The sequence below is a fragment of the Mauremys reevesii genome, linkage group 3, assembly GCF_016161935.1.
Source record: "Mauremys reevesii isolate NIE-2019 linkage group 3, ASM1616193v1, whole genome shotgun sequence".
Classification (NCBI taxonomy): Eukaryota; Metazoa; Chordata; order Testudines; family Geoemydidae; genus Mauremys; species Mauremys reevesii.
In genome coordinates, this window is record NC_052625.1 from 142160931 (window position 1) to 142177313 (window position 16383).

General features: G+C 44.3%; 2 protein-coding genes across 2 annotated transcripts; one reads left to right on the top strand and one right to left on the bottom strand.

The window, feature by feature from the left end:
* Window positions 1–4314: 4314 nt before the first annotated feature.
* PNRC1 (proline rich nuclear receptor coactivator 1) lies at window positions 4315–6397 on the bottom strand. The gene is made up of 2 exons (XM_039528844.1): window positions 5958–6397; window positions 4315–5407 (listed from the first exon to the last, which is right to left on the bottom strand). Exons 1-2 carry the CDS (start codon window positions 6366–6368, stop codon window positions 4973–4975), a joined length of 846 nt encoding a protein of 281 aa, XP_039384778.1. The 5' UTR covers window positions 6369–6397; the 3' UTR covers window positions 4315–4972.
* Window positions 6398–6927: 530 nt separating this feature from the next.
* On the top strand, window positions 6928–8406 carry LOC120400378 (BLOC-1-related complex subunit 6-like). Its single transcript, XM_039528846.1, has one exon. The coding sequence runs from the start codon at window positions 6965–6967 to the stop codon at window positions 7535–7537; it is 573 nt and encodes a 190-aa protein (XP_039384780.1). The 5' UTR covers window positions 6928–6964; the 3' UTR covers window positions 7538–8406.
* The last annotated feature ends 7977 nt before the right edge of the window (window positions 8407–16383 follow it).

Below are 16383 nucleotides of genomic sequence, written 5' to 3' on the forward strand. Positions count from 1 at the left end.
AATTTCTGACATACTAATTTTGGTCTATTGAGTTCCAATTCCATACTTGTTTACCATACATAATATTAACACAGTCTTTGAATTACATCACTAGGCCTTTACATTTGGATTAATTCAGTCTGTCTCCCTTTTGCACCTTTTTTTATAGGTTATTCTGACATTTTATAAACTTTCACTCATTTCTCACAATTGACCTCAAAATTAGGGTAAATTTGTAGGCCCAATTATCAAAACAGTACTAAAGGGCTCTTTAATCTAGTGGAGAAAAAAATAACAAGAACCAGTAGCTGGAAATTAGACACATTCAAATTAGAAATTAGGCAGAATTTTTTTTAACAGTGAGTGTGACTACCCATTGGAATAAACTAACAAGGAAAATAATGGCTTCTCCATCTCCTAATGGAGGGGAGGGATAGCATTGGCCTGCTAAACCCAAGGCTGAGAGTTCTATCCTTCAAGGGGCCATTTAGGGATCTGGGAGGGACAGTACTTGGTCCTGCAGTGAAGGCAGAGGCCTGAACTTGATGACCTTTCAAGGTCCCTTCCAGTTCTACATTTCTATTATTCTAATGTCTTCAGATCAAGACTAGATGCCATTCTGGAAGATGTGCTTTAGTTAACCCACACATTATTACCTAGCTTAATACTGGGGTAACTGGATGAAATTCTATGGCCTGTGATATTCCAGAGGTCAGACTACATGAACGATGGTCCCTTATTGCCTGAAAATCTATTAAATCATTTTACTGGCCCTTCTGCATGCGAACTTTTATCAAAATTTCCTCCTCCATGTGGATATTTGGTGTAGCAGTTAGTTGTGTTAGGATTATAGACCATCACAACTTTCTTATGGAGAATCAGCCTGCACCAAATTATGCAAAAATTCATGAAGAAACTTCCCATGTGTGCAAAATAGGGCCATATAATACAAATCCGTAAGAATCCTTAAAGGTAGGTGTCACCAAGATTGGCACTAACAACAGAAGTAACAATTGTTCAATTAAAATAGTTTCGTTACAATAAATAGCAACTTCTTTATTTATTTTACAATAAATAAATAAAGGGCGATCCTTTCCCTGCAGTTACTGGTGACGAGAAGTGGAGCGCCATGGCTGGGAGCTGGCAGAGTAGAGTCGGCTGGGGCCAGGTTGCTCCACTTCCCACCGCTGCTGGTGAGTGTGGGAGTTGCTGGGGGAAATAGGTGGAATGGGGGCAGGCTGGAGGCAGAGCAGGGGAGAAGGGTAAGAGGCAGTGCGGAAGGAGTTGTCCGGGGCCCCACACCCTCTAGGGACGGCTCTGCCCCTTGCAGGGGTTGCCAGCCAAGGGATAGGGCTGGTGACCAGGGCTGGTACTGCTGCGTATGCAGCACACAGCTGCCTAGGACACCATGAAATTTGGGGCAATTTGGTGCCCCAACTTTCATGGTGCCTTACACAGCTGCATATACTGTGTATGCCTAAGGCTGGCCCTGGATGTGTGCAGTGGTCTCAGCACATCTCTCCAAGTGGCCATGCCTGCTTCACGCACCGGGCAATCCTCCACTTGGAGCAATGCTGAGCTGCTGTACCTCATCAGCATTTGAAGAGAAGAGACTGTGCAGTCCCAGCTGCGCTCTAGCCATAGGAATTATGATACCTACAGACAGATTTCACAATGCATGTCAGAAAGGGGCCATGACCGGGACACATTGCAGTGTAGGGGAAAAGTGAAGAAGCTGCGGAATGCCTACCACAACGCATGGAAGGCAAACCGCTGCTCCAGTGCTGCGCCCAAGAACTGCCAATTCTACAAAGAGCTGGACGCAATACTTGGTGGTGACCCCACCTCCACTGCAAAGGCCCCTGTGAATACTTTGTTGGCTCGCGTGCCAGTTGAGAGTGGACTGAGCCAAGAGGAGGAGGAAATCTTGGACGAAGAGGGGGAGGGGGACCCAGAGGCAGAGGATGACTCGGAGGCCAGAGATGCATGCAGTCAGGAGCTCTTTTCTACCCCAGAGGAGGCCCCTGGGAGGTGAATCTGATTATGGGAATTGCTGAAGCAAGTTGTTGAGGGCAGGAGGATTGCAGAAAGCAGGCTTGTCTCCCACCGCATGCCTAGTCTGAGCAGTGGAACAGGCTGTTGATTGACTCCCTCACTTCACAGGAATCTCCCTCAGATCTCCAGAAAACTCTCATGGAGATACTGGGTAATCTGCTGCCACAGGTTCCTTGGCAGAGCTGCTTTGTTTCTTGCCCCATTAATGGTAACTTTCCCGCACCACTTCACCATCATGGGTGGTGGTGAGGGAAAACGATTGCTGCACACAGGCGAACTGCATAGGGGCCAGGTCAGGAGCTGCAGGCTTGGAGAAGACCCTCCCTTGACTCCCTGCTCACCCTCAGCAGCGAGATATCTTCCAGAATAATCATAGCCTGTGGAAAGCGTGGGGACAGGAATGATTATCAGGCCCCTTCTTTAGTGCTGGCTCTCTCCCAGAGCCATGTGCCCAGTACAGCAGCATTTGGAAAGAGTGATTTACCCTGCCCCTGTAGTACTCACCATTTTGGGGGTCTTATGGCTCATGTGTGCTTGCCTGGGGTCAGCCAGTTAGTGACAGGTGTGAGAGTACTGGCTGTGTTGTAAAGCACTGATTCAGTGTTGTCTGTGTTGCAAACAATACTGCTTCTGTAACATGTTACATTTAAACTTCACAGAGATGACCTCGGGAGCCAAGCCTCCTTTTGTTATCAGCAGTTGAATGGCTGCACAGAATTAGAAAGTGGCCAAGAAGAACTAAGGAGGACTTTCTCCATGATGTTATGATGCACTCCCCCACTGAGAAAAAGGAATTGAAGGAGTGACAGGACAGCAAGAAGAGGGACCAAAAGGAGAAGGTGGTACACCAGAAAGAAGCAGCTCTTAAATGTTATGGACCGCCAAGTTGACAGGCTCCAGGAGATACTAGCTCTTCAAACCAAACAGCTCCCCGCCCACGCTCCCCTGCAGCCACTGTCACAAAACACTTTCCTATGCACCACCCACACACCACCAACATACTGTTATTTACCTCCTGGCTCCACTCTCTAACTGCAGTGCAGTGGTGTAGCCAGGTGGAGTGAAACGGGAGGGCGGGGGCAGGGAGGGCCCAGGTACCCATACCCACATGCCACCCACACTAAGGTGGCAGCCCACTCCCCTCACAGGCCACACAGTCCCACAGAAGGGGCAGTTTTATTGACTTAGGCCACACGATCTCACGGAAGGGGCAGTTATACTGACTCTGGCCACTAGGGCAGCCCTGAGAGAGGGCAACCTTACTGAATGGCCATACAGCCCTGAGAGAGGGTGGTCCTACTGACTCTTGCCACTAGGTCATACCACCTTGCTGAGCCAGGCAGCCACACTGACTCTGACTACTAGGTGATACACCCCAGTCAAATGGGAGAGCCACATTGTGAGAAGGGGCTGTCACCCTGACTCTAGCCATTAGGCCACACAATCTTGAGAGCAGCCATATTGACTTTTAGCACTAGGCCACACTACCCCAAGACAAGGGGTGGGCATAAGGATGCAACCACAAGGAAGTAATTACCCCACCCCACCAGGGATGAGGCACACTTGCCCTGCAACAAGCCTCTAGAGATATGAATCATGAACTTTCCTCAATGGCCTGATACTGTTCACCAATCTTGAAGGCCTTGTCTACACTACAAATGCTTTGCCTGTATAACTATATCATCAGAGCTTCCTCATGTAGTCCAGCTTATGCAGAGTTTTTCTGGAAGCATAGTAATACCATTGAGACTGCAACTTCCTTCAGTAGAGCTTTTTCAGACCCCTACATCTCCAACTGTTTTAGTATATTCAAGGCACCAGATGACAGGAATAACCAGTGGGTAAAATTTTCAGAAGTGCCTACAAACTGGGACAAATTAAATTTTCCATCCTAAAAGGACTTTCAGATATTCCATTCTCTTCCTTACCTGGCTTGAGATAGCAGTCACCTACAAACCATTCTTAGTGCCACACTGTCCTCACATCAGTGCTCTTTAATTCAAACTAATTTTAATGACTGTTCTTACTACGTAGATAGTAACAACCTTGATTTGGGTGCTGCACTATTGATACAGTTATAATTCGCAAACTTAACTAAAATGAAGTTTTAAAACATCCTTCAAAACAATTGCTGTTGTGACTATTGACTAAGGTTTCATTTTGCATAAATAAGTAAATATCTGGCACAAGGGCTGTTAGAGCTTGAAATGTTATTTCAAAAATAATGAAAGCTAAAAAACCTCTAGGTATATAATACATTCACACAAGAGACAGACATGCTTAAGGGGAGGCCAAATTATTTTTATTTTATTTTTTTTTAGTAACCAATTGTATTTATGGCAAAAAAGCTCTGCTCCTCCTTTTCAGGAAGTAAGCAGTGCTCAGATTGATGGGTTAGATTCTTTACTCAAATTCAAAAATTAGCTTGGTAACAAAGGAATGTACAAGAATTCCAGATATTATTTCCAGAGCAGAGATCAACAATTCACATCTGGATGAAAATTCCATGTTTACAATGGATTGTGCCACATATTGCAAAACTTTTCAGTAGTGCATTAAGCCGTTCACAGTTGAGTCTGAACCTTGAGATTAATGAGCTGCTTTCTCCATTCAAAATGTCATTACCTTGTGCAAATTAGTCAAGTCTTTCCAAGTGTCAAGCATACATTTAAAGCTGTCCATATTTTATATACAAAACATCTACCATTTGGGCAGTGCAAAATACATCCTTTCATAACAAAACTAAAATGTACCTCTCAAAGTATGAACAAGAATATACACATATTACATGATGTACATTATTTACACAGCCATAAAAAATAGAGTACAAAAGTTTGCGATTATAAGACTTGACAGTCCTTTTATATTTCATGTTGCAACAAGGCAAGTTTCAATTTCCTGGATGGAGTCCTCTTTGTAACTACCCATAAATCTCGAGTTATGCTTGAACTTTTAGGAGAGTTTTTAAATGGACTGCCATCAGCTCCTTATTTTGGTCAGAATATTCAATAGTGCATCCCACCCAGTGACTGGGAGGCTTTGGAAGGACACTGGGAGATGGCGGGTCACTAAACTTTGCCCCAGCATAACTTTCTTTTTGGTTCACTTCAGTTGGAGAACCAGGTTTCTTTGATTTCATGTTTCTGAAGTTCTCAGTGTTATTAAGCGGCTTTTTCTCTTGCTTTTCAATTATCTCAGGCGACACGGAAAGTTGCCAAAAGTTACTTTCATTTGTTTTCACAGATGCGATCTTTGTGAGCGGCACGTTACATTTGCTTTTCTGCTTGTTACTCTTGGGCTGTTCACCCAGGTGTAGGCTGTGAACAGGCTGGCAGTGGGGAGCGGGAGCCTTCTCAGACTTGTTCTTCAAGAACTGCGGAGACAAAGGCAGACATTCAAATAATGCAGGACAGAGCAGCAGCCAGGTGCTGGGCGGCAGAGGAACGTCCCCCGCTCGCTCAGCCAGGGGAAGCGATGTCCCCCCATGGCCCTACTGTTGTCTGTCACTCCACGAGCTGGACGGGGTGAATGAGTCCCCGGGAGCCCAGCGCGCTTCTGGCGGGATTCGCCCGCCCCCCAGCCGAGAGCTCCGGCCCGGACCCCGTCCAGCGCAGGAGCCGGGCGCTCCCCTCCCCATCCGGGCGGGGGCGCGGCTGCAGTGATCGTGGCAGCCGGGCGCCTCCATGGGGCGCTGCACTCCGCACACGTCACCCCCGGGCGCGCGGCCACTAGGCTAAATCCGGCTGTTGCTGGGCGCAGCCGCCAACCGCATTGGTGGATTCCCAGAGCCAATCAGCGCGAGCGGCACCTCTTCCCTGCCCCGAGAGAGCGCGAGCGTAACGGAAACTTCCCCTCCCCCCACCGCCCGAAACGGGGAGAATGGGAACCGCTCCCCGGGGCTCCAGCCCGCACCCGCCCCATACCTCCTTCCTCAGCGGCTTGCTGGGCGCCGGTCTCGGGGGGGCCGATGCGGGGGGCTCCTCGGCCGGGGCGGTGGGAACGGCTGGTACTGGGAGCGTGGGAACGTCTCCCGGGCCGGGGGCTCCCAGCGGGGCCCTCCTGCCCAGGCCAGCGCGGTGTTGTTGGTACTGCTGGTAGCGGCTCGGTAGCAGCCCCGAAGGGCTGGGCCGGATCTTTCCCTTTCTCCGCCTCACTCGCTTCAGCGCCGGCCGCGCGCTACCCCCCGACCCCGCCAGGCAGCAGCTGGGCTGGTTCTCGCAGTTGTTGCCCCCCCGCATGAGGCGTTGGAAGAGGCTGGGGGGCAGCCGCCGGGCGTCCTCGGTGCCTGCCGAGAGCCGGGCTAGGAAGGGCGGCGGCGCCGTGGTGGTGACCATGGCGGGAGTCGGGTGTTCGCAGCTGCGCGGGGGAGAAGAGAGGGCGCTGGGAAGTGGCCGCACAGCGTCCGCGGGGACTTTGTAGGCTTCGATGGTGGTGAAATCCCAGATCCGCTGCTAGGAGAACATGGCGGGGGAGTGAGAGGAACGGCCAGCAGCGCCCCAGTGTTGTTACTCGAGAGCCACACGCCCACTTCCGCCGCCGCGCCAATCAGCACAGCCACTGACACGCCTCTCTCTGGCAATGACCAATCCGAAGAGACTGAAGCCATAATAGGACCGCCCTCGCCAATCCGGAAAGACACAAACACTTGCAGGACGCGCCCTCTTCATATCGTCTCCAATCAGAAGAGAGACAAACACAACGTGGCTCGCCCCCTTGCCCTCAAAACAGGCCAATCCGGAAACCGATAAGCCGAAAGAGTCACGTCTTCTTTGGGTAGCATCTGCCAATCGGACAGGGCACAAACAGAATAGATCCCGCCCCTTCCCTACTCCATAGCCAATCAAGAGAGGCATGAACATTGCGGAACCGCTCGCCTTCTCGTTACAGGTTCTAGCGGGCGCCGGGGGGAGGAACCGGGACGGCGACGGTTATGTCGGAGGGGCGCTGCGGTCCTGCCGCGGAAGCAGAGGGGCCCGGGCAGCAGGAGCAGCTCGGGGCCGAGCGGAGCCTGGAGGCGCTGAGCCTGGAGCGCGGCGCGAGAGCGCGGCAGCCGGGGGGTCGTAGGGCCACTATCGCCAGCGCGCTGGAGCTGGAGGGCAGCGTGCGCCGCGAGGGCCTCCTCACCCACTTCGTAGCCAGCAACCTGCAGCGGAAGATCCAGCTCAGCGCGCCCGCCGCCAGCCCCATCCCCCCCGTTGACCTCGCGGCGCTGCGGGACCTGGTGGCCTTGGCCGGGCAGGTGGCCGCGCAGGTGGATGAGCTGCTGCGCAGCGTGCACTGCGGCCTGCAGGCCCTGACCGCCCTGAGCGTGGGCTGCATCCAGACCTACCGCGACGGCGTGGAGAGCCTGGGCGAGACCGTAGACACCAGCATCCGAGCCATGTACACACTGGTGGCGCGGTGCGAGGAGCTGGACCTGGCCATCCAGCCCGTGCCGGCCTTAGCCAGGCGTATCCGTGACATGAAGGGCACGTTGGAGCGGCTCGAGGGGCTCTGCAAATAGCACCCGGGGGCGGCCGTAACCCCTCAGCCCATGACCCACGTTGCTCAAACACCACGTGCCTCATCCAACAAGCCATCTCCAGCAGGTGCTGCTCCTTCGCACACACCGCACCTCGGCGTGCAGCAGCTCAGGAGCTGATCACAGGCCCAGGATTGATACACGGGGAAAGTTTGACTCTCCTCGAAAGCACTTTATGCTTATCTGCCTTGATCTCCGAGCTGGGGGGTGGCTTCTTCCACTGCTATTTTTGTTGAATGTTTTTTTTCTGAAATACCAGTGAATAGTTCTACTAAACTTAAATAAAGATATTTGCTATTTTTCTCCTCCTGTGATTTCCACTCTCAGTAAAGACTGAGGTATTTTGAGTGCTAGTCTCCTGACAACTCTTACCATAGGTGCTACGATCTATTTTCTTTAATGTTTTCAGGCCATTTGCGACCATCTTCTGCATGGAAACAGTTGTAGAATGGGGCTCAGAGTCTCTAAGACCTCTTTTGGTTGAGGGAACCATGGTAGTCAGGATATACTAATTCTTTGTTTTTGCAGAACTGTTCAGAAGCATAACAGCTTAAAATTCAGTTATGTAAATCATTTACCTTTTAAAATAAACTAGGTGGCATTCCTGTTTTAAATTAGGCCATGCTTTCTCCACTTCAGTTATGTGATAGTTCGCACATCTGATATTTTATGCACTACTAGAGTTGAAAAATAACTCGTTCTCATGTAGAAGCTAAGATTTGCAGCTGTGTTAAGATGGTATGGAAAACAGGTTTTAGTTTTAACAGTTATGACAGCCACTAAATTCAGGGAAGTGGTAATCAAATAATTGGTTTTAATTAGTATTATCTCATTAAAATACTAGTGCTGTATTATTGGAAAATGGAATTTTTTTGCCTGCTTTTGTAGTTAAGCAAATAATTGGATTTAAAATCTCTCACTGGTTCCTTGGAATGTAGTAAATCCTGAATATCAGACCACTGTAACTTTCTCTTGTACTCTTGTCATCAAGACAGTGATGAACCAGTGCCCCAGCATACTCCTGATCTTAATAGGAGTTACTGTTCTAGTCTGCATGTGGCTATTAAAGCTTTCATTGCACTTTTCATATGAAGCAGGGCTAATCTCACCAAATTCTTCTCACCTGAACTTTACTTTCAGTAGAGAAAATAATTCTTTGCTTCTCTTCCTAACAATTGGTGCACTTTCAATAACACAGAATTAATGCTGGATTGCATTCCACAGATGGCAGCACTTTTTTGATAGGCAAATCAATTCCTTTATAGTTTCTTGAATATGTCAGGACAAACAGTGCTGTATGAATGTAAAAGGGTCTCTCTTTTTTTTTGGTTTGTTTTTTTTCATTGTCTTTCATTACAATGGGTGTTACTTACAGGTGAGATTAGAAACAAGCTGCATGTTCATGAGTGGAGCCTGTAAATCTGCAGATACCCACAGACCATTTTTTGTGGATTGGATGCAGATACAAATTTTGTATCCATGCAGAGTTCTATTCCTGCATTCTACTTCACTGCCACTCAAAACACAATATATGGCTACAAGAACCAGTTTGTTCCTACTTAGAGAGACAGCAGTCTTGTTTGCACCTTTTCCCCTTGAATTCTCTCACTGTTACTGTAGCACCTGTGAAGCTTCATCTTTGATAACAATGGCAGGAGCATTAGTATCGACTGGCTGTTGGTGTTTTTATCACAGTGTGGTCTAGGCCTGTCTAGACCAAGTATATACAACACAGAAGTAATATAGTGGCAAGTGGTCTATGCTAGTGCTAGCATTGGCAGAGTTGTGCTGATGCTTCAACAGCAGTGTGAATTTTTAAGAAAAAGCTCATTGCAGATAAAAGCAGTAAAAGCATAGCGCTCGTAAGCATAGGGACTGCAGTCTGAAGGCAGACAGGAGAACGCTAAAGGATAACTGTTCTTTTTCTGCTGTCTTAGCAGGTCCCATCTCTGATGCTGCTTTGGGGCTGCTCTGTTTCTTGATGTGGAGAAATGAGATGCAAATGTCTTCAGTATTTCTGCAGCCCAGACAGGCAGAGCAGCTTTGGTTTACCACCACTACCTCATCTGCCTTCTCACACATGCAATGGAATGTGCTTTAACACACCAAAAAGTCTTTGTTACTTTTTGCAATATGAGTCATAACTTAAATTTAAAAAAATCTCTTTAGAGTGGGAGATGCTGGAATGTTTATTGCTGAGATATAAAGCAGTGGTAGTGGTTAACATTCTTAATAGCAAGCTACATTTCTATCCTGTCCATCACCAATCCTTTTCCGCTTTTTCAACATAGGCCCTAATTTGCTTAATTGCTAAATGAAAAGGTGAATGATAAAATCTACTTAAGTGCAGATTCCTGGCATAGACTTGTGTCCTGCTCTAATCACCTCTCTGGTGCCACTGAGCTAACTTGCTGCCATCTGTATGCAGCGCACATTTCAGATATTAAATAAGTACATTTCCTAGATGGGTAAACAAGGATGCCTTGAACTTTAAAACTATTTTATGTAAAGTCTGTTTCTAGACAGTTCAGTTCAAAGTTCCTACATATTTCTCACAGTTATTTAAAACAGAACATGCAAGGCCAGATTCTGCCCTCTGGTAACACTCATTGGGTTTGCACAGGTCTAAGGGCAGAAATTTGACAGGTGAAAGTTCAATACTCATTCAGTACTCCTGAGCAATGGATTTATCGAAGTGCCTACTGCATAAATAAAATGTTTCATGCATGTGTTTTTATACAGTACAACTACATTTATTTAAAATGTTTTGTGAACATAAAATCCCCTAGGGAGAAAAAAAGGGGGAGGATTGGAAAGTTGAGAGGTATTGAGTATGTGTTTCACATCAGGGGATCTAACCAAGACTAGGATAACAGCAAGTATTGAATTAAAAGGTTCATGTAAATGGAATTTGTCCATATTTGTTTTTTCATTGTGCATGTGTAATTGGCATCACATAGCTAGTTTACAGGGTAAGCTTGGCAGAATTTTATTTTTATTTATTTTCAGGGTGTTTTCTATTTTTTTAAACTATTTTTAATTTTTACATTTTTGGGGAAATTAAGGGAGGTTCAGGGTTAGGGCAACTCTGACAGCAAATGGACTCCCACTATTGACAGTGGGCTTCAGAGAGCTCTCTGGGAGGCCAAGGGGCCCAAGATACCTGGGTACAAGGTGCAGGGGAGACACCGAGATCTGGTGGCACAGAGACCCCTGGCCAGAGCTGTGAGGAGGACAATGAACCACCCAGTTACGGGAGCGTCCACCCTCCTACTGAATGGCTCCTGCCCAGGTACAACTCCCACTGTGAGGGAGTGCAGCCATGATAGCGGCTGCACAGGGTTCCCTGCATAACCACAGGTAATGCCTGATCCCTGCAGGTGCTAGATGAATGGGGAGGCTGAACTTACTGACTGTAATGGGTGGATTTTTTTTTTTCCCCTGTCAATTTGTGTCCTACGAAACCAACATTTACAGAAACCAGTTGTTTAAATTGAATCCTGCCAAGCCTGTTTACACTATTGGGTGTTTGTGCATAAACTACTGATTCCCTAATCTTGTCTGGAAAATATATTTTTTTATTATATGAGGAATAGAAATACATGACAAATACAAAATTATTTGCTGAAGGGTTTTGCTGATTAGATAACTGTATGGTTTCAGAGTAGCAGCTGTGTTAGTCTGAGTTGCCCAACCGACTCTAAAAAGCTGATTAATTAAGATGAGCGATTATCATCAGGAGGAAAAAAAAACTTTTGTAGTGATAATTAAGATGACCCATTTCAGACAGTTTGAATCTATTTTCCCCATATTAAGTATCCTCGCACCTTCTTGTCAATGTGTGTAATAGCTCAGCCATTCCCAGTCTCTATTCAAGCCTAAATTGATGGTATCTAGTTTGCATGTTAATTCAAGTTCAGGAGTCTGTTTCTGAAGCTTTTCTGTTGCAAGATTGCCACTTTTAAGTCTGTTACTGAGTGACCAGAGAGGTTGAGGTGTTCTACTGGTTTATGACCATCACTTAAAACAAACAGTAATAGGGCCAAAAATTCCACCATGGCTAAAAAATAGAGTAAAAGAGGCAGTTAGTGACCAAAAGACATCTTTTAAAAAGTGGAAGTCAAAACCTACTGGGGAAAATAGAAAGGAACATAAACTCTGGCAAGTCAAGTAATAGTATAATTAGACAGGCCAAAAAGAATTTGAAAAGCAACCAACAAAAACTAAATAGCAATTTTTTTTAAGTACATCAGAAGCAGGTAGCCTGCCAAACAACCGCTGGAATCCACTACATGATTGAGGTGCTAAAAGAGCACTCAAAGAAGACATGGCCATTGCGGAGAAGCTAAATGAATTCTTTATGTTGGTCTTATCACTCAAATCAGCCTCTCTATCAGATGAGTAGCAGATTACCATTGGAACCTTTTTAAAAAATTGGTATTACATTGGTTATTTTAAGCGATGGTCACATAAATACCACCCTATACTAGAAACCTACTGACTGCTATACTTACCTACATGCTTCCATCCAGGACACACCACAGGATCCATTGTCTACAGCCAAGCTCTAAGATACAACCACATTTGCTCCAATTCCTCAGACAGAGACAAGCACCTATAAGATCTCTATCAAGCATTCTTAAAACTACAGTACCCAGCTGCTGAAGTGAAAAAACAGATTAACAGAGCCAAAAGAGTACCCAGAAGTCACCTACTACAGGACAGGCCCAACATAGAAAATAACAGAACGCAACTAGCTGCCACCTTCAGCCCCCAACTAAAACCTCTCCAGCACATCATCAGAGATCTACAACCTATCCTGAAAGATGATCCCTTACTCTCATAGATCTTGGGAGACAGACCTGTCCTCGCTTACAGACAGCCCCCCAACCTGAATCAAATACTCACCAGTAACCACACACCACAGAACAAAAACACTAACCCAGGAACCTATCCTTGCAACAAAGCCTGATGCCAACTCCGTCCACATATCTATTCAAGTGACACCATCATAGGACGTAATCACATCAGCCATGCCATCAGGGGCTCGTTCACCTGCACATCTACCAATGTGATATATGCCATCATGTGCCAGCAATGCCCCTCTGCCATGTATATTGGCCAAATCGGACAGTCTCTACGCAAAAGAATAAATGGACACAAATCTGACATCAGGAATCATTCAAAAACCAGTAGGAGAACACTTCAACCTCTCTGGCCATTCAGTAACAGATTTAAAGGTGGCAATTTTGCAACAGAAAAGCTTCAAAAACAGTCTCCAACGAGAAACTACTGAACTTGAATTAATATGCAAACTAGATACCATCAATTTAGGCTTGAATAGAGACTGGGAATGGCTGAGCTGTTGCACACATTGAATCTATTTCCCCATGTTAAGTATCCTCACACCTTGTCAAACTGTCTGAAATGGGTCATCTTGATTGTTTTTTCTCCTGCTGATAATTGATGATCTTAACTAATTAGCATCTTAGAGTTGGTAGGGCAACTCCCACCTTTTCATGGGTGTGTGTGTGTGTGTGTGTCCTTACTATATGTTCCATTCTGTGCATCCAATGAAGTGGGCTGTAGCCCACGAAAGCTTATACTCAAATACATTTGTTAGTCTTTAAGGTGCCACAAGTACTCCTTTTTTTTTTGTCTAAACTGTATATGTATTCTCAATTATTTGTATACAGAAAATGAGGTGTACCCATATAGATGCCCACTGAGCTTTAAGATTAGTTGAATTCTGCTCAGGCTATAGACTTGAAGCCTACTCAGGAACTAACTTGTCATAGAGCATATTTCAGTGAGCCAACCAGGGTTAAAAATGCATGGATAACTGCAGCAAGCTTTACATCAAAGAGACATTATCACAATAGCCTTTACAGGTGCACATGCAACAGATTTTTTGCTCCCAGTAGCATCTGAGAACCCAGGAGCAATCAGGGATTGAAAAGTGTCACCTAAATCATGAAATGATTTATCTAAAGGTGGGTGAGCCCCCTTGATGGAGAAAGATAACATATCCACCATGCTCTCAAGTTACGCCCACTAATATCACTTTGGTCCTATATATAGTTCAATCTTACTAAACATGATGTACAGTTGAAACATGCATTAAAGGCCTTGATCCTGCAGGTTGATCTGTGCAGTCACCCACATCCTTCCACCTATAGCACAAGTTACAGGCCTTTTTTAAAAAAAAAAATGTGTTAGCCTAGTACTGGCTTTAAATAGTAATTCAATTGCAGTCAAGTTTTTTTTTAGTTCTAACTTTCTATTTAAAATGGTTAAATCAATAGACTTAAATAGCTTCTTGTATGGCACTTTTTAAATAATTTGAAAGTGACCAGTTGTTAGTAAAGTATCACTAATGTGAACACAAACATTTGCACTTTTAAAATGGTGCTTTTTGTGTTTTTGGTAAAATAGGCTTGTATATTAATTTGGGCCCTAATCCTACAATTTGTTTCTGCAGGGATAGGCTCTGCACCTGCACAGAGACCCATTATCTTTATTGCAGAGTCAAGTACAGGAGTAGGGCCTCAGGCAGTAATTTTTGACAGTGATGCCAAATGATGAGCATGAAGAAAAAGTAAATATCAACTGTTTTTCCATTGCCATTAGAGGGGAAATCTGTTTGTAATTTTTTAATCTATGCAAATATTTTTATAGGCCTGTTTTGGAAGAGGTTTTTTTTTTTATTATAAGGTCTTCAGTTCATGCTTCAATTGTACATAATGTTCTTCCATTGAATGAGGCAAAGGTCCTGTGGAAAGAGTATGTGATACTGTAATTAAAGATTGTATCATGAATCATATGCACAAAGGGGCTGAATGAACACTGTACAAGCAATCTTAATTTTGGTATTTCCTAATGTCTGAGGCCTTGACTTTGAAGGCAGTGTTCTTTTAAATAGTTTTGTGGTATGTAATCTTTATAGATGATGAAAATTATATATTTGGTTCTTTAAGATATTGCTGACTGAAAGGGCTTTAAAGGTTGTGTGCATATTTTGTTCTATTTCATCAACCAAGCTAAGTCAGTCAACCTTACAATTTATTTATCTTGGTCTATGCCAATTTCCCTAAATGAACTTGTGCCAGAATAAAGTTCACAAGTTCAAAAGAAAAGATTAATATTTTTTTATTAAAGCTAATATATTATTAAAGCTAATATATATAAAATACATAGGTTGGGAAAAGAGTGTCTGTAAACCTGGGTATAGTGCTTAGATTATCCACAAATACAAAGTTAGTTTTTAAAAAGTCATATGATACATAATCAGCAATAACCCAAATTTAGGTGAATAGATTTAACAATACAGTTTAGATATTAGAATCCGAATACTCGAGTACATCACTCATGAAAAGTTGTACAGAGATTTGGTTGCGGAAAGCAAAATATATCAATGAGTGGAGATTGTCCCTCAGTAATTGAGAATTAGGTTGACTGTCCATTTAGAAAATACAATCCATGAGGAAAACGAGAAGTCCGGTGGCACCTTAAAGACCAGCAGATTTATCTGGGCATAAGCTTTCATGGGTAAAAAACCCACTTCTTCAGATGTGGAAATTACAGAAACAGGCATAAATATATGTTGGCACATGAAGAGAAGGGAGTTACCTTACAAGTGGAGAACCAATGTTGAAGGACAATTTAGTCAGGGTGGCTGTGGTCCACTCACAATAATTGATGAGGAGGTGTCCATACCAAGAGAGTGTCAATACCACTTTACATCTGAAGAAGTGGGTTTTTTACCCACAAAAGCTTATGCCCAAATAAATCTGTTAGTCTTTAAGGTGCCACCAGACTCCTAGTTGTTTTTGTGGATACAGACTAACACGGCTACCCCTCTGATACTTGAATCCATGAGGAAAATATTTGTTACTTTACTGACTGCACTTTTTATCAGCACTCTAGCTCATCCCTTCTAGTATTACCAGTGTCCAGTGATGTGTTCTATGTAGATGTCCCTTGACCACTGACACAATCCTAAACAAAGGAATGGTTGGAACTTGTAGAACTTTCCTTACTTTTCAGGAGCTGTGATTCAGTATGTCCTAGACAGATGTTCTGATTGCCACCATAACTCTGTTTTTAATGGGTTTGTTTATTTCAGGTTTGAATAGTGAAATTTTCTTTTTTTCTGATGAAGATGCAACTTGTTCTGTCTCATTCCTCTAAGGGGAATTTTGTTAATGATACAAAATCATTGACTCTTAGTTGGTCCCAAATACTTTAATAAATAAAACATCAGTATATCTGAAGTAAAACAAAACAAAAAATCACCTGAAGCATCAGAATCACTGGACTAAATGATCTACTGGTCTCTTCCAGCCTTAAACTCTATGAAACTATGTATGGAAATAAATAGCTATACATAAAGAAAGTAGAAAACAAAATATCACTGGAATTATCTTTAGTTTTGTCACTCTTTAATAATCCTGACTATATAGTGTTTGTTCACATTTTATTATTGGTAATATTTGGTAGACATTAGAAAATTTACCAAATGGGAAATTCCTGATGTTTTTTTAAAAAACAAAAACAAAATCACAGATCTTTCTGTGAAATTTGCTAGGTCTTTTGGGCATGTAGTTTTTTTCCCCCCAGCAAACCTTGGCATTTTTAATAAAACATGAGCAACAAACTTTCACAATCTAACCAAACAGCAACAACAAGTTTTATTGGCTAACATCACTTGAAAATAAAAACCGCTGAAGTCAAAGTACTCATTGACTTTGTTCCTCTTTCCTTTATGACAGCTGAGCTCTTTACTTACTCATTTTCAGACAGGGACTTTCCTTTTAGACTGCCTCAGC